A 24,029-nucleotide genomic window follows, 5' to 3' on the forward strand; every position below is an offset into this window, starting at 1 on the left:
TTGCTACCCGCGTAACTAAGGAGAGTATCTGCACGGTATCTTCCGGAAGCTGGGTGGTTTCCCTGTTTAGATTTATGGTGCCTCTAGATTTGAGTTTCTCACTAAGTCGACCCAGTCGACCCAGCACCGTTCGCTGAAAAGACTTGCCTCTCCCGTTGTTGTAGCACGTCGCTTGCGTGTCTGAGCAAGCGTCCTTCTTCCTGGGGCTGGAGCGCCATGACCTGTCTGCCTCGCACGGCCCTGGGCTGCTCCACTCTGCTGGGCTCTCTTCCCAGCAAATCTTGGTATCGGGTAGCGTAGACTTTCTGCTACTCACGGCCCTTCTGTTTCCAGGTGCGTTTTAGGTTATCGAGTGTCTTGTCGCCAAACAAACGCATCTGCTCGGATTTAGGGAGAATTCTCATTCTCAGTACATCGCTCCCTCCGATCCAAGAAGATAGTATATCCGTCCAGGTAGCTAGGCCTCCGTTCACTCCCCTCAATAATGTTTTAATCGTTTTGGTGTAGAGGCCTTACACATATTGACACGTGCTTCCTAGGTATTCGGTGATTTTTGATGCTATAGTAAATGGTATCACGTAAAAAATGTACTTTCTGTTAGTCAATTGCCGGTAAGTAGGAAAGGTTTCTGTGTATCGACATTGTGCACAGAGTCTGTCTAACCAACCTGCTGAATCTAATAGTTTATGGAATATTTCTTACATAAGCCTATGTCATTTATAAGTAGAGACACATTTATTTCTTTACCTCAAATACTCTTACCGTTTATTTTTTGGCTTATTTCACCGACAAGTAACTCCTACAGCTAGAGAGGGGATGATTGTGTCCAGCGGGAGGCTGGCCCGTGGGCAGAGGGCACTGATGGCCCAAGCTCTTGGCTCTGTTGGTGCCGCCGAGACGAGGAGCATCCTTACACAGCTGTGGCGGAGACTTTCTGTGATTGACTCTCCCAAGTGAAAACGTGGGAACTTTGCCGGGAAACAGGTCCTGGCAGGAGAGAACACCTGAGCTGGTACCACTCAGAATTCTAACCGAACGTGCTTTTTTATGCCACGGTGAATTCAAAGTAGATAGACGAGCCCCAGTTCATCGGTACTCTGGGTGAGAAGCAAGTGTAATGAAATCAAATAAGAAATCCTCCTCCCGAGTAAACAATGTGGATTCCACTAGGGAGGAGGGCGTAGCGGATTTCAGGGGAAAAGCAGCCTGGTCCTCCCCAGAAACGAGTGGAAGTGCGGGCTGAGGGGGATCGTGACTCACAGCTGCTGCTGAGGTCAGCGCCCCCATGACACGGCTGAAGGTTCCTGCTTAATGAAAACTCTTTCCAGCCGTGTGGGGGAGAGATTATTTGGATGGGCTGGACTCTGAAACTGATGAAATTGAATTCCGTATACATTTATGGAGGTTAAAGGAGATAAAAATATGCTCTCCTAAGTTATAGGGGACAGCGCAATTTCTAAATCAAGAGAAAGAGAAGTTCTTACCTTTCTCACGGCCCTGAAGTTCAGTTTTAGGTTCTCAGTAAAGGTAATTACAACACACGTTCACACTCAACATCCCATAGGTAAAAAAAAATATCACACGATAGGAAACAAAGTAAAAACACACTTTGTGTGGGCTAGCGGAAAAGACACACCAAACCAATGTTTATTTTTTTAATTTGTTAAAAAAAAATTTTTTTAATGTTTATTCATTTTTGAGACAGAGGGAGACAGAGCACAAGTGGAGGAGGGGCAGAGAGAGAGGGAGACACAGAATCCGAAGCAGGCTGCGGGCTCCGAGCTGTCAGCACAGAACCCGACGCAGGGCTTGAACCCACGAACCGTGAGATCATGACCTGAGCCAACGTCGGACACCCAACCGACTGAGCCACCCAGGCGCCCCCAAACCAATGTTCATTTAACAAAAGTGTTGCTTAAAATGTCGAGCTACCTCACGTAGCGTGGAGCAGATTTTTGAACGGTTTCATTTTGTGCACTGGTTTTATTTTATCTATATTTTAACAGCTGTCATTTTAGCGTCGTCCCAGTGAGACAGGACACCTGTAAGCCCAGGACGGAGCACACTCGGAAGAAACGCATCAATCCACTGGTGGATCTGATCCAACCACCAAGACAGCAGCAAACTGAGCAACCAGTGACAAGGTTTAGGTCTTGTTAAGGGGTTTTCCACAGCCAGGACTTACCCTGGAGCACATTACGTTTCAACACGGTGTCATTCAGTCACAGTTAAAGAAAAGGAAGAAGCCCTAAAAACACCTACCTGTAGCTCTTTCTTCTGGATGAAGTCAGTGTTCTCTGCGCACCCGGCGTACTTCTCCGCCTTCTCCTCTCCAGCCTCCTCCTGCTTGCTGACAGGCAGCAAGTCTTTTGACTTTTAGCTAAAGAAAGTACTGAATACTCACCACAAGATTTTAAGATGATCACGGAGTGTTTCATAAGGAAATCTTAATAGAAAAATAATGGAAACGAAGTTCAAAGTATATTCAAATGTCAAAATGAAAGGCAAATAAGAAAGGTAATAGTCTTGTTAAAATTCTAAATCGGAATAATATATTTTTAATTTTTTTATTTAAAGTTCTTTATTTTTGAGAGAGGGAGAGAGAAAGTGTGCAAGGGAGGGGAGGAGCACAGGGTGAGAGACAGAGGATCCCAAGCAGGCTCCGGGCTGTCAGCACAGAGCCCGACGCGGGGCTCAAACTCACGAACCATGAGATCGCGACTGGAGCGGAGATCAAGGGTCGGACGCTTAACCAACCGAGCCGCCCAGGCGCCCCCGGAATAATACGTTTTTAAAGTTTTTACTTAAAGAAATAAATTAGTATCTACTCATTCAGTCTGCACTCCTGCTGCCTTACCGTCTCCGTTTTCCACGTTTGATTGTGCTGTTTCCCCACCGTGTGGACGGACGGCTACGGCTGGAACATCTCCAGGTTACTTCGGATTGCTCTCCCGCGTTAGCTACAGTTTCTTACCTCCAGGTGTAGTGTAGAGTGATCTTCTCTCCCAGGGAAAGGGATGGCCGCCGGGCTGGTGAGTTCTTTCTGCAGAGCCGAGTGTCACAGCCCAGTTCTAACCACAAGACACAGTGCCCTCTTTGCCCAGCGGGCTGAAACCTTTCATCTCACTCCTCATTTACACTTCCCCGCACGGCATCCACCGAATAGAAAAGCCTGTAAACTCTTAGGAAATCAACACATTTCAGTTGTTTTCACAAGTGAGGGGCTGGCGGTGTGCCCACAGGAAAGGTTCCCATGTCCACTATCCATCCGGAAAGATGCATCGTAACAGCAAACCCGAGCGAAAGACGGAGGCAATAATATTTGACATTTAAGCTCCAGGAACCAGGAAATGTAGCCCGTGGCTCTGGGTGCCACGGGCCCTTTAGCTAAAGATGTAGACTTTTTCTGCAGAGAAACCGTATGTAAACAGGCTGAGAAAGAGACGTGTGAGCGATTTCCAGAGCTTCCTGGGCCTGCGGAGGCCCCCATGGGTGTCACCTGCACAAACCCTGTGGGTCACAAAAAGAGAAAGGTGTCTGCAATTGGCCTTTTGATTAACCGACCGATTCTTTCTGTCTAAATGTGTTGTTAATCTTTTCTGCCTCCACATAATCGAATTCAAGCTGCTGTCGAAGGAAAACACACCGCCGTGCAGAATCACGTGCGGGTTCCTGTGTGGACGGGGTTGATGAGTGAAAACAAACCTTGTCTTCTGTTCACCGTTGATTTTGGTTCTAGGTTCGATAATACATTTGTCTTTTTATGATATTGCTTAGGATCTGTTGAAACTCAGCAGCTGGAATGACAAAATCTGTGATAACAAAAGTGTCACGTTTCTAGGTATTTATGTGATTTTAACACAATAATTGAAGAGAGTTAAGACGACCACGCCTGGATCGGGCCATCTGAAAGACTGAGGGGCCTCCAGTCTCCCACTGGCGCCAGAAGTTTCCATGAGCAGCGGCCAGGGCAGAGCAGGGACAGAAAACCAGAGGACAGCGGCACAGGGCTCGGGGGGCAGACACGGATGCCAGTGCCCAGGGTGACCGGGCCGGAACTGCCGGACTTTCTCCCGGAGACCGCTGCTGCCTTCTGTCACGGTGTGGACACACGGGGTCTCACCTTTAACCCATCACTTCTCTTTCCTCTTTCTCGGATTAAACTCTATTAACAAAGGAGTGTCTTGAAATTTTGTTCCTTTCTTCCTTCTGAGAATGTCTTTCAGGACTCGCTCCAAAAATAAGGACAACGATTCGGTGGGAAGAATGTTTGGAGACTCACAGAGGAGTAGAAAATCTCGTACTCGCAAAACTGTGCGAAAGGAAAGCGTGTGTTTCTCTTCATGGGGACTTAGGTTAATTCGAATGCCGCAGATCAAGCTGTGTGTAACTGTTTCGGAAATCTTCTGTCTCCCTTTCTCTCTCTTCTTCCCACCATCACCTACGAGTGAAGCCCTGGAGGCTTGTTTTTGGAGCAGGCGGTGGCGTGGCTCCATCAGCCTTCCGTGTATCCTGCGGCCCGAATCCAGACCTAAAGCAACCGTGGGCAAAGCTGCTTGTCCCCACCGCGGACTGCGCAGGAAAGAGGGAAGGGTCTCTGGAGAAAGGAGAACCCTAAGTGCAGCTTGCAAACGGGAGCAGCGGCCCAGCGGGAGGTGGCAGGGACAACGGGGCTGAAGGAACCCTCTCACACTGACGCTGTGTCCTGCTCGGGGGAGCCGACCCCGAAGCATAGAGACCCAAGGCTCGCGTCTGCAGGGAAACCAAACCGCAAAGGTGACGGATACATTCCAAATAACGCCCCGTGGCGGTCACGCTTTAAGTTCGCGTGTTTGCTTCTTGGCCTACGTTCATTGGTCCTGTGTAAAAAAATACAGACTTGAGAATAAAATAAAATGGAAACTCGCACATGGCGTCCTCTGATGCCTTGGCGTTTCCGAAGGGGAAGCTTAAATGGACCCCCATGCCCTCTGCATGGGACACAGCACAAGTTATTCATAAAATGAGTCACTGAACTGATTTGGTCTCTAGGTTCCATAAAGCTATAAAATTGTCCGTATTACTGTATTTTACTTATTTTTTGACTTTTTATTTTTTAGAGAGAGTGCACGTGCAACTGGGGGAGGGGGGCAGAGGGAGACAGAGAGAATCCCAAGCAGGCTCCACATTTAGCACGGAGCCTGACGTGGGGCTCGATCCCACGACCCTGGGACCTGAGCTGAAACCGAGTCAGACGCTCAACTGAGCCACCCAGGTGCCCCTGCATTCTTGTGTTTTAAATAACATCTGCTAAGAAGGATAAACTTTAAGAGTGGCTCTGCTGTGTGAGATGCAAAACTAAGAAATGAAATCAAGGTATTCAGGGCATTCCCAACCCTTTTTTTTTTTTAAATTTTTTTTAACGTTTTTATTTATTTTTGAGACAGAGAGAGACAGAGCACGAATGGGGGAGAGGCAGAGAGAGAGGGAGACACAGAATCGGAAACAGGCTCCAGGCTCCGAGCCGTCAGCCCAGAGCCCGACGCGGGGCTCGAACTCACGGGCTGCGAGATCGTGACCTGAGCCGAAGTCGGACGCTCAACCGACTGAGCCACCCAGGCGCCCCCCCAAACCTTTTTATGTCTGTTTTTTTCTTTATTTTTTCCCCACACCTTCTAAGTTTTTGCAGGAATAGTGCTTCTAGAAGTGGTCACTGTTGTCATACTTCATTTAACTCCCCGAATTAGGGGACCTTTCCAAATCCTCTCTTGTATTTTGCTGTGGCCCACAGGGTTCTGGACACTCAAAGCCTGTGTGTGTGTTCCCCACAGACATTTAAAGTCTTATGAAAAGTAAGCTGTGTTTACCCCCAACCAAGTTCATAAGGTTTTGCTCATTATTGTACTTATATTACTTAACTGAACTGAATATGAGGATTCATGATGTAAGCGGATTGCTTTGGAAAGGCTGGTAAATGTGAGTCTGTTGGGACTGATGAAAAAGCAAAAATTAATCAATGAATACATAACTTAGAAATATCCTGCGCATAGTTTTGCGAATTTCCTTAAAATCACACCCAACTTTAAATTGGAAATCTTCAAGATGCATTGTGGGTAATAAGCAATAAGTGAGAAAGGCTGTTTTTTTTTTTCAACGTTTATTTATTTTTGAGACAGAGAGAGACAGAGCATGAACGGGGGAGGGGCAGAGAGAGAGGGAGACACAGAACCAGAAGCAGGCTCCAGGCTCCGAGCCGTCAGCCTAGAGCCTGACACAGGGCTCGAACTCACGGACCGCGAGATTGTGACCTGAGCTGAAGTCGGACGCCCAACCGACTGAGCCACCCAGGAGCCCCTGGTTTTTTTTTTTTTTTTTTTTTTTAATGTGTATTTATTTTTGAGAGAAAGAGACAGTGTGAGTGTGGGAGGAGCAGAGAGAGAGGGAGACACAGAATCGGAAGCAGGCTCCATTCTCCAAGCCATCAGCACTGGGCCCAATGCGGGGCTTGAACCCACGAGCCGTGAGGTCCTGACCTGAGCCGAAGTCGGATGCTCAACTGACTTGAGCCACCCAGGGGCCCCACAGAAAGGCTATTCTTAAGCATGGTCCAGAATCCATATCAAAGGACAGGTCCTGTACCCTCTTTTACTCATTGGCCACTCAGGTAGGTGGCTCCTGGCATTGAGGAGACAGGTGGGAAGAGGCATTGCAGTAACTGGGGGACCACTGTCCTCCCTTCATTCACTTATTTGTCAGGCAGAAAGAAGGCCTCACACTGGGCTGGAGGCAGGACCTTCAAGGCAGTGATCACAAACCCTCAAAACAATCAGCAAAAGACACCGTTCTCCACATTCGCTCACAAACGAAGACTCGGGCAACTAAAAACTAACAATCCCAAGGCCATGCAGCTAGTAGGGAAAACAAATCATACTAAAATCCAGTTTTCTCTAATTTAAATCCATTTTCTTTCCACTATTCCAGATGCTTACAAATTAGAGAGGACTGGACGGGGAAGCGTGTCCTTGGCCCTGTGTCGAACGCCCCGTGGTGGCCGTGACGGGCTGAGCTGTGTCTCCGCAGATTCATATGGTGGGTCCCAACCCCCAGAGCCTCAAACGTGGTGATATTTGAAGACATGGTCTTTAACTAAGGTAACATGAGCTCATCAGGGTGAGATCTAATCCACACAACTGGTGTCCTCATAAGAAGAGGTTTGAGCCCTGACACCACAGAGGGCAGACCAGGTGAGCACAGGCCCAGGAGAGAAGCCCCAACACCTTGACCTTGGACTCCAGCCTCCAACACTGTGAGACGATAAACTTGGGTCGTTCAATCCCCACGTCTGTAGTATCACCACGGCAGCCGAGCTAACTCATGCCACGTGCAGAATGTTACCCAGAAAACCACCTGACGACCCTCAGGGAAGGACCAGATGTTCCACGCGAGGGCAACCATCATAAACTCTCAGTCCAAATGCCACAGGAGACCCCGATGTAAACTCGTCACCTTGCGTAAGGTTGTGGTTTCACACCACCGAGTAGGCGTCCCGTGTGCACCTGCTCCGTGTGCAGGCCGACCTCGGCAGTCTCCCAGTCAGCCCCTCCCAGAGGCTCCCCCCCACCTTGAGGCTCAGAAGGGATCACCTGCTGATTCTTGCTTAGAGTCATAAGCAGCCTTTGGACGGGTTTTGTCTCTTTCTTTGGTACCAGGACAAGAGCAGACCCCCTGCTGAAGAGGTGAATGATTCTCTGGATGTCTCCGGGGCCCGTCAACGTGTGTGACGACTGCTCACGTGGAGGTGGAAATCCCTTTGACAACTGCATGCAAAGCTCTGTCGTAGTTGTCTAGAATCTTAGAAACAAGTTGGTGATGATGCCACGAGATCCTGAGCAGCACGGGAAATGCACAGCTGTCACCCTGCTGGACACTAGGGGACCGGCCACAGCATGGAGGCAGTGCTGCTCAGGCCCTGGGGCATGTCGCCATGGCAACACGGGGATGCCCCTGCCGGAGGTCCCCTTGTGGGGGCCAGGGTGCCGGGCTGGTGTGGGGCGGGGGCTGAGATCCCTGCTTCCACAACCCTACTGTAGTCCCCACGGGGAGCAGGAGCGTTGCCTTGGAAGCCCGGGACTTTTCCAACCCACCTCGACAGGTCAGGAGAGCAAATCTGCCTGTGAACATCCGGTGCCACGGAAGGAAAGTGGCCACAAGGCGGCGGACCAACTCCTGTTCCCAAGCAGCTCTTTACTGAGGGAACCCTCTGTGCCCATCCCGGCAGCCCCACCACGGCTGAGAAGAAGGTGACCAGACAGCCCAAAACACCATTGCAAGCAGGTGAAAGAGCGGTCTGGAAGAGTTTGCTGAGACATGAATTCAGAGACTAGAAGGCTCCGTCTGAGCAAGGGAATCAGGTATCGAGTCAATAGTTTATTACTTTCTGGAGAGAAAAGTCATCTCCAAACACGAAGAATTCTCCATCTAGAAGAGGGAGGAAATTAGGTTTGATCTGACGGGGAAAACATCTAAGACAGTTTACACTGGAGAATCCTGTGTAAATCCTGACTGGCAGTCACTCTCCTCCATGGAGTCTGCTGGCTCACTGCAAAATGGACAAGGTAGCAAACACATAGCACAGGACGGGGCTGGGGTGACAGGGGCAGGAACTCCCATCCCCTTCAAGGCTCTGTGAACTGGGTGACAGTCAAATACATGAGGTAGGTCAACAGGAGAAAATCAAAATTAATGCCAAACATAACGGGAACCCACCCTGATGTGAAATTCCAAAGACAGCGAGGCAACCGGAAGCTTCCGTGAGCTCAGGGGAGGGAGAGGTGCTGGGACACAAAGAGGAGGAAGGACATTAGCAGGAAGGTGACAGGAGATGCTTGGGAATAAAGGTGCCCATTACGCAGGTGGGTTTCCTGGGTGAAGAGGAGCCTGTTAATAGTTCTCTTCCTGTAGGGCAGGCAGTTGAGGGGGAGGGGAAGAGCTTTTCCTGAATCTGCTGGGTTTTGATTGCCTTTAACTCCAAGTAGGCTTCGTGCCAAAGTGGCCCATCGGAGTGGTCTCGCCTCGGCCTCTACCGGAGCACCACTTAAAAGTGGTGTCAGGATAGGGGCGCCTGAGTGGCTCAGTTAAGCGTCCGACTTCCGCTCAGGTCATGATCTCACGGTTCGTGAGTTCGAGCCCCACATCACGGCTCTGGGCTGACAGCTCAGAGCCTGGAGCCCGCTTTGGATTCTGTGTCTCCCTCTGTCTGCCCCTCCCCTGCTTGCACTCTGTCTCTTGCATTGTCTCAAAAATAAATGAACATTAAGGAAAAAAGTGGTGTCAGGATAGCACTTCTGCGGGTAGTGGCCAAGCCTGCTGCTGTTACGACAGTGTCCTCAAGTTAAAACTGCAAACTGAACGAAATCTGGAAAGTGACCTCCTGAAGGCCTGGAGGACGATGGGACGCACAGACTGTGGGAGAGAATGGCAGCGCATGGGGGAAGAAGCAGGTTTCTCGTAGGGACTTTGGTTTTAGGGTAAGGCCTTCCCTGCTGGCAGGGAATCCTCAGTCTTCCCTGCCTGAACACACAGAGGACACATCCACGGAGTGATGGCTGCCCACAAGGAAGGAGGGATGCAGAGGCGGGCACCCCAAATTCAGTGCACGTGCTGTGCCCCAGGTTCTGGCTGGTGCCTGAGCTCTGCACAAAGCATGCTGCAAGCAGCCCGTCTAAGGATGATGAACCCAACTAAGAACTCAGCTTCTGCACAAAAGAGTTTGCAGCTTGTGGGGAAATAGGTTCAAGAATTCTTTATACTTACATAAATGGGTTAGAAAATCATGGGGCAGAAAGCCGCCACCACGGGGTGAAAGCGCCTGAGGTTAGCTAGCGAGACATTGTACGGGGATCATGAGTAACTTGTTGGATCACCTGCAGGAAATTACTTTCCCTCTGGTGCCAGTATGCTTTGACCACAAACTCCTCTTGCCCCCGCTTTGCTTCTTACACACATAGGTTAATGATTACTGTCTGATTGTTTTCTCCACGTTCGCGTGTGTAAGATCTTGTTTTCTTCACATTCGCCACGTGGGTAGCATCTAGTGAGCTCCATAAATCCAGAGACGAAACCCCTGTTCAGGCTCTTATCTTCTCCCAGACATTAGCCTCTCTTGTATGCAATTCTGCGTCTGCTCTCTTGCTGGACGAGAGAGAACTCCAGACTCATAGTCTTCAACAGCAGTTTGTCAAACTGATCTAATGCCTTTATTTGTTTAAGTCACTAATCTCTGGAAGAAATAACAGAACCCATATCTATGTTATGCACAATGTCCAATAGGTCCTACAAAACTACCCCAAAATCAAAGAAACAGGAAATGTGCCCTACACACCAGACTCCTCTGTTGTAGTTTGAGTTAACTGCTGTGTTTACATTTCACCGTGGAGATCAGGGCTCATCAAGCCCGGGGCCAGCTCTCATATACCCCATTTTGTACAGCCTGCAAACTAAGCATACCTCTGTAATCCTGGGACGTCTAGCATATACATTCGTCTGTCATCTCAGGAGAGAAGAGACAAAGAATAGGACAGGGATATTGGTGGGAATGGTGTCTGAAAAGTATAAATATTTGGTTAAAAACAGATATAATTCAGAGGATTAAGTTTATTGAGCCAAAAGAAATACAAATACAGATAAAATGAATCTTAGGCACATCATCGTCCATCTGGTGAAACCAAGAGAAAATCCTCAAACAGGAGTATGGCACAGTACCCACAGAAAACCTGCACGCGGAAGGACAGCTGGTTCCGGTGAGAAGCTACGGCCAGAGGACAGCAGGGCTGCTCCAGAGCGCTCACGGAAAGACAAGGTCACGTGCAAAAATCAATGTGCCGCAAAAATAGCCTGTCAAACGAAGACCAAATGAAAGCATCCCCAGACAGAGAAAACTAAGGAAATAGCAACAGATCCATATGGCATGAAACGCTAAAGGAAATTCTTTAGCCTCAGAGAAAATGATACAGCACAAAAATGTGAATCTCCAGAAAGGGGTGAAGAGCTTTGGAAATGGTAAATGCTGGGCAAGTTTAAAAGACATTTCCTGTAGGTTTTGTAGATACATCTGATGCATTCTACTGTACTTTATTTTACTTTCTCCCAGTGTTTATGATGCATGTAGATAAGGTTGAGCCTCAGATAAAGTTCAGTGGTAGAGACTGTGTGTGTGTGAGGGCAGGGGGCCCCCACAGGACAGAGCCCAGCAGTAGGCACCCCCCAGGGCTGGCTGATGTTGGACAAAGGTGGAAAGGCAATCAAATGGGGGAAAGAAAGCATTTTTTAGTAAACAGTTCTGGAATAATTGCATATCAAGGAAAACATGAACTTGACCCTTCCTCATTCACCCATTTCACAAAAGTTAATTTGAGATGGCTCATCGACATTTAAAGTTTTATGTGAAAATACAGGATCTTTGTGATATGAGGTAGGCAAATGTTTCTTAGGCCACAGAAAACAATGAACATGTTAAAAAATGATAAAGTAACTTTGCCAAAATTGAAAATACTTGTTCATTGAAGATTCTGTAAGACTACGAATAGACAAGCTCCTGATCAGGAGAAAACATTCACAAAACATAGATCTAATAAACAACTAGTGTGCAAAACATATTTAAAAAAAAATTTTTTTTTCAACGTTTTTTATTTATTTTTGGGACAGAGAGAGACAGAGCATGAACGGGGGAGGGGCAGAGAGAGAGGGAGACACAGAATCTGAAACAGGCTCCAGGCTCTGAGCCATCAGCCCAGAGCCTGACGCGGGGCTCGAACTCACGGACTGCGAGATCGTGACCTGGCTGAAGTCGGACGCTTAACCGACTGCGCCACCCAGGCGCCCCAAACATATTTTTAAGTCTTATACCTAATAATAAAAAGAAAAAACAACCCAGTAAAAAATGGAGAAAATATTTAAATAGAAACTTTACCAAAGAAGATATATAAATTGCCAATAAGCACATGAACAAGAATTCACTTTTACTAGTTATCTGGGAAATGCAAGTTAAGACACAGCAAGTGTGGCGATGGCACCTCCAGCAGGACCAGCAGCAGGAGGGGGACCCTGGGGGGTGGGCTCCTGTCAGGAGAATCACGCTGAATGTACACCCAGCCTACCAGCCCATATCTCACTCTAGGTGTTTAACAAAACAAAAGGGAAAAGGATAAAGAATCAGGCAGTGGTGTGAACCTGTGAACCCTGGGCTGGGTCACTCCCACCTTGACCCTGCAAAGAGCACCCTCTGTCCTCAGGCCTCCCCGCCCCCCGCAACCAGCCTGCGAGCCATCAACTCTCCCACTTGCTGGCCCAGCTGATCTCTCTTCTCACTGAGTCTTCGATGTGTCCCCAGTTTTGTTTTGTGTTTTAGAGTGAGAGCGTGAGTGGGGAAGGGGCAGAGAGAGGGAGGGAGAGAATCCCAAGCAGGCTCCCAGCTGTCAGTGCAGAGCCTGACACAGGGCTCAGTCTCATGAACCCCGAGATCATGACCTGAGCCGAAATCAGGTGTCAGGTGCCTAACCGACTGAGCCCCCCGGGTGCCCCTAGTTTATCATCTTAAAAGCTGGAGAAACAGCTAGTTGACAGAAGTAAAAATCAAAAGATGCTTTTGCCCCTCCTAATTTAAAAAGTCATTCTATGATTTGGCCACTGCTTTCATAACGATGTCAAGCAACGGGGAACATGATTGTAGACAGGAGGGTCTGCGGCCAAGGCTCAGGGCCATGCTTCCTGCTCTAGGTCCAGAGAACGTTGCTCTGCCAGAGGGAGAGGAGATTTCCACAACCTACAATCAAGAAAGTCCCAGCTAATAGGATCCCAGAGGTTGCATTTAAAGGGTGGAAAGGGGGCGCCTGGGTGGCTCGGTCGGTTAAGTGTCCGACTTTGGCTCAGGTCATGATCTCACGGTCCGTGAGTTCGAGCCCCGCGTCGGGCTCTGTGCTGACAGCTCAGAGCCTGGAGCCCGTTTCAGATTCTGTGTCTCCCTCGCTCTCTGCCCCTCCCCTGCTCATGCTCTGCCTCTGTCTCTCAAAAAATAAACATTTAAGAAAAAGAGGGGCGCCTGGGTGGCTCAGTCGGTTAAGCGCCCGACTTCCGCTCAGGTCATGATCTCGCGGTGCGTGGGTTCAAGCCCCCTGTTGTTCATGTTCTCTGTGCTGACAGCTCGGAGCCTGGAACCTGCTTCGGATTCTGTGTCTCCCTCTCTCTCTCTCCCCTGCTCGTGCTCTGTGTCTCTCAAAAATAAACATTAGGGGCGCCTGGGTGGCGCAGTCGGTTAAGCGTCCGACTTCAGCCGGGTCACGATCTCTCGGTCCGTGAGTTCGAGCCCCGCGTCAGGCTCTGGGCTGATGGCTCAGAGCCTGGAGCCTGTTTCAGATTCTGTGTCTCCCTCTCTCTCTGCCCCTCCCCCGTTCATGCTCTGTCTCTCTCTGTCTCAAAAATAAATAAATGTTAAAAAAATAATTTTACAGGGCACCTGGGTGGCGCAGTCGGTTGAGCGTCCGACTTCAGCCAGGTCACGATCTCGTAGTCCGGGAGTTCGAGCCCCGCGTCGGGCTCTGGGCTGATGGCTCGGAGCCTGGAGCCTGTTTCCGATTCTGTGTCTCCCTCTCTCTCTGCCCCTCCCCCGTTCATGCTCTCTCTCTCTCTCTCTCTGTCCCAAAAATAAATAAACGTTGAAAAAAAAAATTAAAAAAAATAATTTTAAAGGGTGGAAAGGATGTAAGAAGCACAGGAAGGTGTGCGTACTGTGCCCAGGAACTCATGGAGTGACAGCTGGAGGGTGGGGACGTCGTGCATCGAGCGCAGAGGACATTCGCCTGGGGGAGACCACACGCGTACTGAGGTTTCTGAAAAACATGAGTGGTTACCGACCACCGCCCTTGCACCCCCTGCCTTACGTATTTTCTGTTGCTGCTCTAACAAACTGCCCCAAACTTAGCGGCTTAACAAATGCATCTTACATTTTTGGGAGTCAAAACTCTGAAACGGGTCTCACTGGGTTGAAATCAAAGTGTTGGCAGGGCTGGTTCTGCTCAGAGTCTCCCGGGGAGATGATTCTGCTGCCTTCCAGCCTCCGGAGGCACCTGCGTGCCAGGCTCTTCTCCCCCCCCCCCCCCTCCCTGCACACTAGCCGTGGCCGGTTGCCTCACTCCCTACATGAAGGCAGCTGTGCAGTGACTGTAATCCCATGTGCCACCTACACTCCCCTCCTCTGTGTGAGGGAACACGCTCATCATTTCTAGAAACGAGGGTGGGGGCGTCTTTGGGATTCTAGAAGTAAATTGTGGTATAAAGTGGACGTTCAGGAAACGCAGAGTGGATGCACAGACAGAGGAGACACAGACGTGTAAATGGACACGGTGATTTCAAACACTGCCATCTAAATACAGAGGTGGCATTTATAGCCTTACTGAGAAATAGTTTGAGAATATGTCCCTGCACATGGAGAACAGTGGGCCTTGAATGAGAAATACTGGCCTGTAAGAGTCAGGCCAGCCTCCACAGAGCACACACACTTACATTACCTGGTTAGTGTTCAAATTCCCTAATATTCTCCCGAGACGCCTTTCACTTCAACCCAGAGCAAGAACTTACAGTTCCTTATATTCGTTAACAAATTTCATCCCTACCTGTGTCTGAGCACATGGTTTCCTCTGCCAGCAATGTTCTTTTCTTTCTACCCAGCTTACCAGAGGAGTCTCCACTCAATCTTCAGAGGTCAGCCCTGCACGTGCCCCCGCCTGGTGACGCTTCCTGCAGGCAGTTTCCTTCGGCACCATCACAGCACGCGTCTCCCATGGCGTGGACCGCCTTTTGGCCTGGTGGTGGTCCACCATCTGGCCAGGGCCTGCCCCATTAGCCAATGGCCAGGCTATGAATGACTAGACAAACGTCCCCTGAGTGTCCACTATGTGCCAGAAACCATTGTGGGAAATGCCTCCACACTTTCCATAAACCCAGAGCCAGCCACTGATGGCATGTGACAGATTTGCCATCGAGAGGCATCAGGCACACACATCAGAAGAGCCAAGAGGGAGGTTTAGACTAATGTCTGTGTCACCATGGGCCTCATCCCAGGACATCAGCAGAGCCTGGTCATCTGGCTCTGGCTTCTTACAGACGACCTGTTAGCACATCAAATACCCAAATACCATGTTCGTGTGGCCTAATTTTTAACCACGCTTTAGTGATCTTATCTGTTTTGGGTCGACAATATGCAATCAAAAATACAGAGGGAAAATCCCCAAACATAACATTGCACTTGTGTGTTTACTACTAGCCAAGATAAAATTTTAAGAAATTCTACAGAAACCTCATGGGGCTCGAGGAACACAGTCCCTTCCATATGCTGTACAATGAGGCTTCCCAAACATGTTCTGGAAAACTGCTGCTTTAGTGCCTGCTGGCCCAGGAATAAGGTGGGGGTGGGAGGGGACGACTTCAACTAATAATGTGTCATTATGGATTCAATTTTCCCAAGAGAAGACAGTGCCTTAATTTGTTTCCTCAGCTCTTCCCTCCTTGTCTGCGGACACAAGAAGCCCTCCCGGGAGTGCGCCTGCATGCGTAGTCCTGAGGGTCTGCACACAAACACAGATTCCAGAAGATCTTCATCTCCAACGACTGAGTGAGCTGTCGCTACAGATGTGTTCGGCGCTCTGGTCACAGACATTCTCACGGACAACCTACTAGGTATCAGATGTGCTGAGGGTGTCAAACAATCAGACAGATAAGACAGGACCAGGCCCTGGAGCGGCTCAGTCAGTGAGAAGGACAGAAACGCGCCAAACCAAGTAGCACAGTTTGGTGTGGTTGTGACCCATGTGGTCACCACTTCCCGAGCACTGAGGTAGGGACGCATCAGTGGAATACTGAAAATATCAAGTGAAGGTGAGATATAAAATTTGCTGGATTTAATCCGTAAGGCTTTCGTTGTCCATAATTATGGAGTTCTCGGAAGCCTGTCGTTAAGTGACTGCAAGTTTACACCTGCATTCTATGAGAGAAGAATCGATAAGAACAGATGCGGCTACCCCATAATGCTCGGGGAAAAAAACCAAACTATTTCTCCGTCTAAAATTAAATGGTGTAGAGTAAAGCCTCTCAGTTCAACAACTGTGAACACTCGAAAATTGATTTTGTTGAAAACATGGAAAAGGTGTTCAGGCTCCGCCAGCAGGACCGAGGCAAGGCGGCGTGCTGCCACCTGCTGGCGCCTGACTAAAATGCGATTCGACCGGGTCCCCGCAGGGGTCTGTTCCAGCCCGGCCCGCAGTAACTCCGGGGAAGGAGGGCCGGGGCGGAGGGCACACAGGGTCACCCCCTGGGGAGATGTAGTCCCAGAACCGGAACGGCAGCTCTGTGTTGAACACACTGCTAGGGATCCCACCTCCAGGATCACGATGCGAGTGGGATTTTGACTCGGTGCAGGGAAAACTGAGTGCCCCCTGACGATTCCGGGCAAAGGTTCGAAAGTGTCTGAAAAGGGAGCGCAGCGGTAGCGGAGCGGGGAGCAGGGAGAACACGTCAGAAGCAGGAGCACAGAGCGTTCAAAGCAGGCGGGACTTGGCCTAGCAGGTGTTCTTCGAGGTCTCTGGGCCGAGTGGAAAGCGTGGGGAGGAGGGCGCGGGAGCGTGCAGACCCCACGACCCTTGCGGCCGGGACCCGCGGGACCTGCGGGGTCACCGGACGCCGTTTCGGGCGCTGCAGCAGCCCGGCTCAAACCGGAGCGCGGCCCTCGGGGTTCAGTGTCGGTTTGATTCCGCCGCTCAGGAACGCACCTGCCGGGAAGCCATCTCCTCGCGTCCTTTGGCGCCGCCTGGCTCCCGCACGAGCCCCAGAGGCGGGGCCCCTGCGCACTGCGCGTCCTCGCTCCACTCCACCCAGACTGCGGGCGCTGTCTCCGCACGTGGCAGTCCCGGCCCTGCGGGCACACGGTCGCCTTCCGGGTAGGTCCGCGGGCGGCCGCACACACACTGTCTCACCCGCTCCTGCTACCGCGTGCCCGCGCTCACCTATTAACCGCGGGTCCCGAGTCCGTCCCTGAGGCGCAGGGCTCTGGACACCCCGGTTAACGAACAGCGACCCGAATGCACCTGTAAGCGGAGGGTAGGCAGGGCGTCCCCAGGGCCTTCTCAACTGCGGTCGCCCACAGGCAGCATCCCCCTCACCCGGCTTGTTAGAAAGGTGGAACGTTCGGCACCCCCAGGTGTACTCAGACCCCACGTACATACGGGCCCAGGTGATGTGTGCGCACGCACAAGGTTATCTGCCAGAAAAAGTGGGTCCCTCCCAGACCCTGTCCCCCTCGGTTCCCCGGAAGCGCGGATACTCTCCCCTCGGTCCCCCGGGAGCGCGGGCACTGCCCCCTTCCCCTCGGTCCCCCGGACACTGTCCCCCTCGGTCCCCCGGGAGCGCGGACACCGTCCCCCCTCGGTCCCTCGGGGCCGGCGTCGGAAGCAGGCAGAGACTCCCACTCGCCCCCCGGTTCTCGAGAGCGCCACTGGGTTGAAGGTCTGAGAACTAAACACGCTCTCGTCCCCTCTCGCCTCTCGGCCCGCTTGGGAAAACACTCTGGGAGCGTAGTTACAATTTCAACATTAGATTTAAAGCCACAGAAAACCGCGAGATGTGGACCTGGCACCGGGCACGGGAGATATCGCGAGATAGCTGGGTCCGAGTAGATTTCGCGACAAGTGGAAATCCCGCGAGAGGGGACGCCGGAGGCGTTCCCTGTGGTAACCGACTGGGGTGGGGACAGGAGACGGTGGTGGTGAGGGTGGGCCTTTCCGGGGACGATGCCGTCCGCCTTCTCGGTCAGCTCTTTCCCCGTCAGCATTCCCGCCGTGATCACGGTAACTCGCTGCCTTTTTGGTCGCCAGCTTGGGTGATGGTTGGTGGGTGGGGGGTGGGGCAGTCCGGGTTTGTTCGCATCCGCCACGGACGCCGACGACACCGGATGGGGCGGGGGCGGGGCCTGGTGGTGGGCCGACCGATCCTGGGCGGGGCCTGGTGGTGGGCGGGACGCTTCGGGGCGGACCTGGCGGGGACTCTTGGGCGGCCCTGGGCTCTAGGTGTGGACGCACCGCGGGTAGAGGTGGTGGGGGGACCGCTCCCCCAGCGCAGTGGGAGCTCCAGGTGCTGCTCTTGCGCTGTTCTGGCCACCCCCCCCCCCCTCGCTCCCTTCCCTTTGCCCCTCCGCACAATGATGGGGACGGGTAGCTTGTGGGCAGTTTACCCTCCGGGGCGTGTAGAAGCGGCAGGGGACACTTAGTCCTGAGGGCTCTGCAGTGTCCTGATGCAGTTCCCGGCCTGGTTTGCTGGGGGCGGGGCTAAGGGCAGGGCTTGGGGGTGAGCTTGCAGGGGAGATCTAGACGAAGGGTAAATCCGAGCATGGTTGGGGGGGGAGGATACGAGCATCTGGGGGTGCGGACATGCCCACCCTCCGGTTGAGGAGACCCGACATGTCAGGGCTATTTGGCGGCCTGACAGAAAGGTCGGAGGAAATCTAGCAAATTGGGATGGCTCAGATTTCCCAAGGCCTTGAGTGCTAGTCTCAGGAACTCTGTTCCTGCTTGTCCTGGGACGATGATCCTTAGAAGCCTTAAAACGTGATTTTATTCAGGCCACAGAAGGGGAAATCCGTGGTGCCCCAGTTCTGCGTGCTCAGACATTAAAGCAGTGACATTTCTCTTTAATGTCTGCGGGTGGCTGCGGTGCAGTCGTTCCGTCTCCCTCCCCCCCTTCCTTCCCCAACACTTGCTTCTGGGAGGCCTGTGGGGGAAGGGCTCTGGACGCCCCGCCCAGCAGCCCCAGGAGCGCTGGCAGTGAGGGACCGCCGGCCCCCCTGACCCAGGAGACGCGACGCCTGGCCCCCGCGTGAGTTGACCGTGATGAGTTTCTAGCCATGTGTCTTGCAGCAGACGGACTGGGCGGAGCCGTGGCTCCTGGGGCTGGCCGTCTTCCACGTGCTGTGTCTGCTGCTCACGTGTCTCTCAGCCCAGAGGTATAAACTGCAGGTCGGGCATTTCCTGTGCTTAGGTGAGTAGAATGCACGAATTCTGTGACCCAGATTGCCGTGTGACGTGACCAGGTGCAGGGTGGGACGCGTCAGTAAGAGAGCGTCCTCGGGAGAGAGGGAAGCGGTGCGTTGGCGTCGCGGAAGTCGTCCTGCAGCGCAAGGGATGAGCGGAGGCCCTGCTTCCTGCCGCCACGTGCTGTCACGGGCGCCTCTGGGCCCGCACGAGGTGGTGGGCAGCACCGGCTCCGCGACGCAGTTTCGGACGGAGGTGCGTTGCTGCCGCCGGTGATCCGGACGAGGCGGCAAACCAGCGGAGCTCCGGGACGGGGTCTCGTGCGAGGTGCGGGGGCAGCGCGTAGACCGGGGTGTGCAGGGCCTGCAGGAGGGAGCCACCAGCAGGGGTGCGGCGCGAGGGCCCCAGTGAACTCCCTGCCGCGAGGACAGCTTGTGCACGGGCCCTGGGGCGGGTGTCTGGGAGAAAGACGCCGGCCTGATCACGGGAGCGGACATGTGAGGAAAACTTGGCAACTCAAGAACCGTGTTGGGTTTCTTATTTTTGAGGGTGAAGAGGGGAGGACTTTGCACACGTGGGGGCAACAGACAGACAGTGTTCTACGTGTGTGTACACATCCTCTGTGATTCCTTTGACTCTCAGACCCGCACAGATTGATTTTATTCAGGGCGGTGTTATTTGCCACATTTTTACAAGTGAGACACGGAGGGGCTCCCAGCCCCCCAGGTCACTCAGCCCCTGGGTGGCACCGCCGAGATTCATTACCTGGTCAGCTGGCAGAGATGGTGTCATTCCGCCGCCTTCCGTGTCTCAGCCTTTCCCCCCCCTTTTCTCCTTTTCCTTTGGCTTTCTTGATGTGCCTCGTTGGGTCCAATCCGGAGGGAGGAGTCCAGAGGTTCTAAAGCCGTGGTGTCTTCCGTTTTGTGACTTGGGTCAAGGACGGGAAGGTTTTCCCCATTTTAATTTACCTGAGAACTGAAAGCATCAGACTTTGCGGTTTGCCGCGTCCCGCCGTGTAATTTTCACGCAGGAATGGTGGCAGCACGCGGTGCTGAGCGAGCTCCGGGTCCGGGGTCGAGGAGCCGCGTGCTTCCGCGTCCCGGGCTCCGGGAGGGTCGCGATCTCTACTCAGGTAGGCTCGGGGGGCATCGGGATTCCTGCTGCGGCCGCCAGAACCTCTGGGCCTGTCTCTAGCCGGCTGTCCCCGCGGGGTGGCAGTGTGACGGTGGAAGACACCTGGCCTCGCAGCTCTGGGCGTTCTGTGACCGGGTCACCGTGACCGGGTCGTGTCGGAGCACCGGCGCAGGCACACGTGTGCGCACGTGGTTTGCAGGGGCAGACCTGCTTCCGGTCTCTGTGCACTGAGACCTTCCCGTGTTTCCGTCAAGGGGAGGTGTCCTGCCTGTAGTGTGCAAGCGTTACAGTCTTACCTCACACTGTCTCTAAAATAGGAAGTCCACGTCTCATCAAATTCTTGCTCTTCTCTTACATTTATGTTAAATACACCATCGTAAACAGCATGTTTAATTCTGTAAAGATTGGTGATCAATCGCCATCCTGATCCTGACACGTGGTTTCTCTCTCTTCCAGTGATTCTAGTTTATTGTGCCGAGTACATCAACGAAGTAGCAGCAATGAACTGGAGGTAGGCCGACGCCCTGTGCATGTTGACCGTACTGGGGAGTGGCACTCTAGAGTGGTCTGTGCAGTGGGAGCATTGCACGCCGACCACAAGACTCCGGGAGCCGCAAGAGAAAACAAGTCGCTGAAGGCCCCGGGGGCCCAAGTGCTTCTGCTCCGACAGGTTTAGGTCAGAGGAACGGCTTATCAGACAGTTTAGGATTTGAAGATTGGTCGATATGGTTCATGACAGCGGGCGACAGTTCAGGGGGCTGTTTGAGGTAGCTCTATTTGCAGAGTAGAGAAAGTGGCATTTTAGAGAGAATTCGGTCCATGCCTGGTCAGGGCGGTGGGTGATGTGCTCTGAGACCTCTCTGCCCTCCCTGGACCTGCCGTGTCCTCGAGGCCTCGGGATGTCCTCCTGGCATAAACCCCCGGCCGCCCTCCAGTGATCGCAGCTCCACCCCCTTGCCTGTGGACTCCCTGGAGCCCCACCTCCTCCCTCTCCACCACGGCTCCTGCCAGCCTCTGTTCCCCGGGGTGTGGAGACCCGCGGGGCATCACCAGCCGTCACTGCCCTCTGCTTGTCCTCTGCCCCCGTTTCCGGCTCTCACATCATCCTGCCTGAGTGTCAGGCCCTGTGTCTGGGTGCAGCTCAGCACCGGCACCCACACGTGTGAGCGAGACACAGCTGTGCAAACCGAGGGGCTTCATCTGGGACCCTCACACGTGTGTCTAGATGTGGCTTTCAAACAACGGTCCACAGGCCCTATCTGGCCCACTGGTTTTACGTGGTCTGTGAGCTAAAAATGGTCTTGATATTTCTAAGTGCTAAAACATTTACATTTCTTCAGTGTGAAAGAAAAAAAAAAACTACTAGACTCTCAGCAAAAAGGGTTGAAGACCTTGCCTCTTGGCCCGCGAAGCATGAATGTGTGCCATTTGGCGCTTTCCAGGAGGTTGCGGAAAGCCACCCTAGGTGACCGTGCACGTTCCATCCCACCTGCGTTACACCTGCTGTCTCTCCAGCCCCCACACGTCCTTGCTCGTCGGGTCCTGAGGACCTGGAAGAAGCCTGTGCCTTCAGGGAATGGCTCTGGCCCCAGCACCTGCTCCTGGCTGCCCTCTGAACCCATCTCCTCAGCCAGACGTACTGAGAACATCCCCACTTTTCAATGTGAAACAGGGCCCCTTGGGCCTCCCCCGTCTGGACCCTTCACGATGAGACTTGGAAGATGGTCACCGTCCCCTTGGGCCCGCTCCCCACCTTGTAGCGGAAACGCTGTTGTTCATGACAGGGTGGGGCGCGTGGGGCCTGGCCCACCGCCAGTCCGCGGGTTACTTGACCTCAGCCTGCCTCCCCCTGAACCACCTGCTCGCGGGTTTCCAGGACACCAGGCTGCCAGTCTCCTCTCTCAGGACGTCCCTCCTTCCGCTCTCTGCCTTCCTCCTGTGCGAGGGCAGCCGCCCCAGCCGCTGGAGGTCTGATGACCATCAGGAGGGCAGCGCTTCACACTCGGCCCCCATCCAGAGCTGACCCCAGGCACGGTGCTCCACTCTGTACTGGCGCTTCTCCTCCTGGTGACTTTGGCCAGAGACCTCACTCGCCATGCAGATTCCTCCCGAGGTCCTTGACCTTGGAAACAAACCACGAGCGCGGCTCTGTCCCTCACCTTCGGTGCCCGCCCCCATGCCTCCCGAGCGGTGGCCTGCTTCCCCAGGCGCCAGCCCCTCCTCGACCTAGGCCTCGGCACAGCCACGGCAGCCACGGCCACAGGCTGGCCACGGCTGGGCCCTGGTGGCTCCCCCGGGTCCCTGCTGGAGTGTCGGGAGCCTTCCTGCAGCCCACGTGCAACTCCATGCTCCTTGGCTTCATTTTTCTCCGGAACATCAGTCACACGAGTGCGTTTTGAGTGTCGTCTTACCTGAACCGTCTCCCCTATAGTGTAAGCTCTAAGCTCTGCCTCCCCTGTTCTCAGCCGTGACGCCAGGGCTGCTGGCCGGCTCCTCCGTGACTGTCACTGAGCTAACAGGTTGTTAGGTGCTTTATAAACGGTCGTCCTGCATGTCACTGGTGGCCGCAGACGAGCCCCAGGATACAACCGGCCTCTGCCTAGGGGCAGCTTGAGGGACTCAGCCTGCTGGTGAGAGTTCAAGCAGAGAGCCGGCTGGCACCGTCTCAGAGTAGCTCTGGAGCGCGTGCAGCGCGTGACGCCTTCTGGCCCACGGAAGGCACAGCACGTCCCAGGTGACGTCAAACTCGCCGTTAACCAGAGCGCACGAGTGTTTACTTTGCCCGGCAAATCCGAGGGTTGATTGCTGTTGCCCCCACCGCCCTCTTCCCCAGGCCCCGGGGCTCCTGCCTTCTTCGCCGCGGGCCCGCTGCACGTTCCCTGATGGGGCCCAGTAGGAGCGAGCTGGGAAGGGCTGAGGGTGGGTTCGGTTGTGGGGCAGGCGGTGGAGCCTTAGTCGACGTAAGAGGCTCTCCAGGAGCTTTACGTTAGGGAATATCGCTAAGGACGTTGTTCCGTTATACCAAGTAACTTTTAATTTCTTCCTGAAACAGGTCATTTTCAAAATACCAGTATTTCGATTCACGGGGGATGTTCATTTCTCTAGTGTTTTCAGCACCGCTGCTGCTCAATGCCATGATCATTGTGGTATGTGTGTTACAGCTTTCTGAGTTCTAGTGTTGTTGATGGATGTGTGTTTTCCAATTCTAAATGTGTCTCAAAATCATTGTTTTTAGATTATGTGGGTCCGAAAGACTTTGAATGTAATGACTGACCTGAAAACGTTACAGGAGAAGAGAAGAGGAAGGAAGAGAAAAGAAGAATAACACTGGAACAGTTGTGTTGGTTTTCTTATGGACGTTGTTTTCCTCTGTTGTTGTGTCAAGGGTTAAAGTGCGCATCGGAGGCGTCCTTACTCGGCCACTCACGTTTGTGCAGAGGGTTCTTTTATCGTGACATCTGTGTTGTAGGACACACTTTAAAACTGGTTTTTAAAATAAACACTAGTCTCCTGTTCCATCTGGGTGTTGGTTAGCCCTGGATTGACCCAGGATGTCGGCGTCTTCCTGTTAAAGTGTGTAAATCAGTAGTGTCTGTGCATAGTTCGCCGAGTTGTCACCTGTACGATTAGTATTCATTGTAAAGCGTTGAAGCAACGTACACACTTTGAAGCGAATGATAAACGGTGCTGTCCGTGCAACGGCACCATCACCCCCTGCATGCGCTGCTTCCCAGGCTGCGGCCCAGCTGGTTCTCCGCGGAGGGGATGTGGCAAAGCTGGTGACATTCTGGGTTGTCACTGGAGGGCTGGAGCCCAGGGTGGTCCCGAGCTAGGGATGATCTGACC

At 52.8% G+C, this 24,029-nt stretch overlaps 1 protein-coding gene across 5 annotated transcripts; it reads left to right on the forward strand.

Annotated features, from left to right (window-relative positions):
* Positions 1-17,751: 17,751 nt before the first annotated feature.
* Positions 17,752-23,699, forward strand: TMEM18 (transmembrane protein 18). 5 transcript variants are annotated; one of them, XR_007149324.1, is made up of 6 exons: positions 17,752-17,870; positions 18,936-19,056; positions 20,640-20,694; positions 21,524-22,615; positions 23,236-23,329; positions 23,419-23,460. XR_007149324.1 is itself a non-coding variant. In XM_047845214.1 (5 exons), exons 1-5 carry the CDS (start codon positions 17,814-17,816, stop codon positions 23,506-23,508), a joined length of 417 nt encoding a protein of 138 aa, XP_047701170.1. In that variant the 5' UTR covers positions 17,799-17,813; the 3' UTR covers positions 23,509-23,699. The 5 variants fall into 5 exon arrangements, 2 of the variants coding, with proteins under 2 accessions (XP_047701170.1, XP_047701171.1); XR_007149326.1 differs by having other exon boundaries at positions 18,939-19,056; XR_007149325.1 differs by having other exon boundaries at positions 17,768-17,870; positions 21,524-22,571; positions 23,419-23,433.
* Positions 23,700-24,029: the final 330 nt, after the last annotated feature.

Source organism: Prionailurus viverrinus, unplaced genomic scaffold, assembly GCF_022837055.1.
Source record: "Prionailurus viverrinus isolate Anna unplaced genomic scaffold, UM_Priviv_1.0 scaffold_33, whole genome shotgun sequence".
Classification (NCBI taxonomy): Eukaryota; Metazoa; Chordata; class Mammalia; order Carnivora; family Felidae; genus Prionailurus; species Prionailurus viverrinus.

What these genes read in the sequence shown, in the direction of transcription:
- TMEM18 (XM_047845214.1), top strand. Translation starts at nt 17,814, where the DNA reads ATGCCGTCCGCCTTCTCGGTCAGCTCTTTCCCCGTCAGCATTCCCGCC. An exon ending in GCATTCCCGCCGTGATCACG is followed by an intron (nt 17,871 to 18,935) that starts GTAACTCGCTGC and finishes TGTGTCTTGCAG; the next exon opens with CAGACGGACTGGGCGGAGCC. An exon ending in CGGGCATTTCCTGTGCTTAG is followed by an intron (nt 19,057 to 20,639) that starts GTGAGTAGAATG and finishes TCTCTCTTCCAG; the next exon opens with TGATTCTAGTTTATTGTGCC.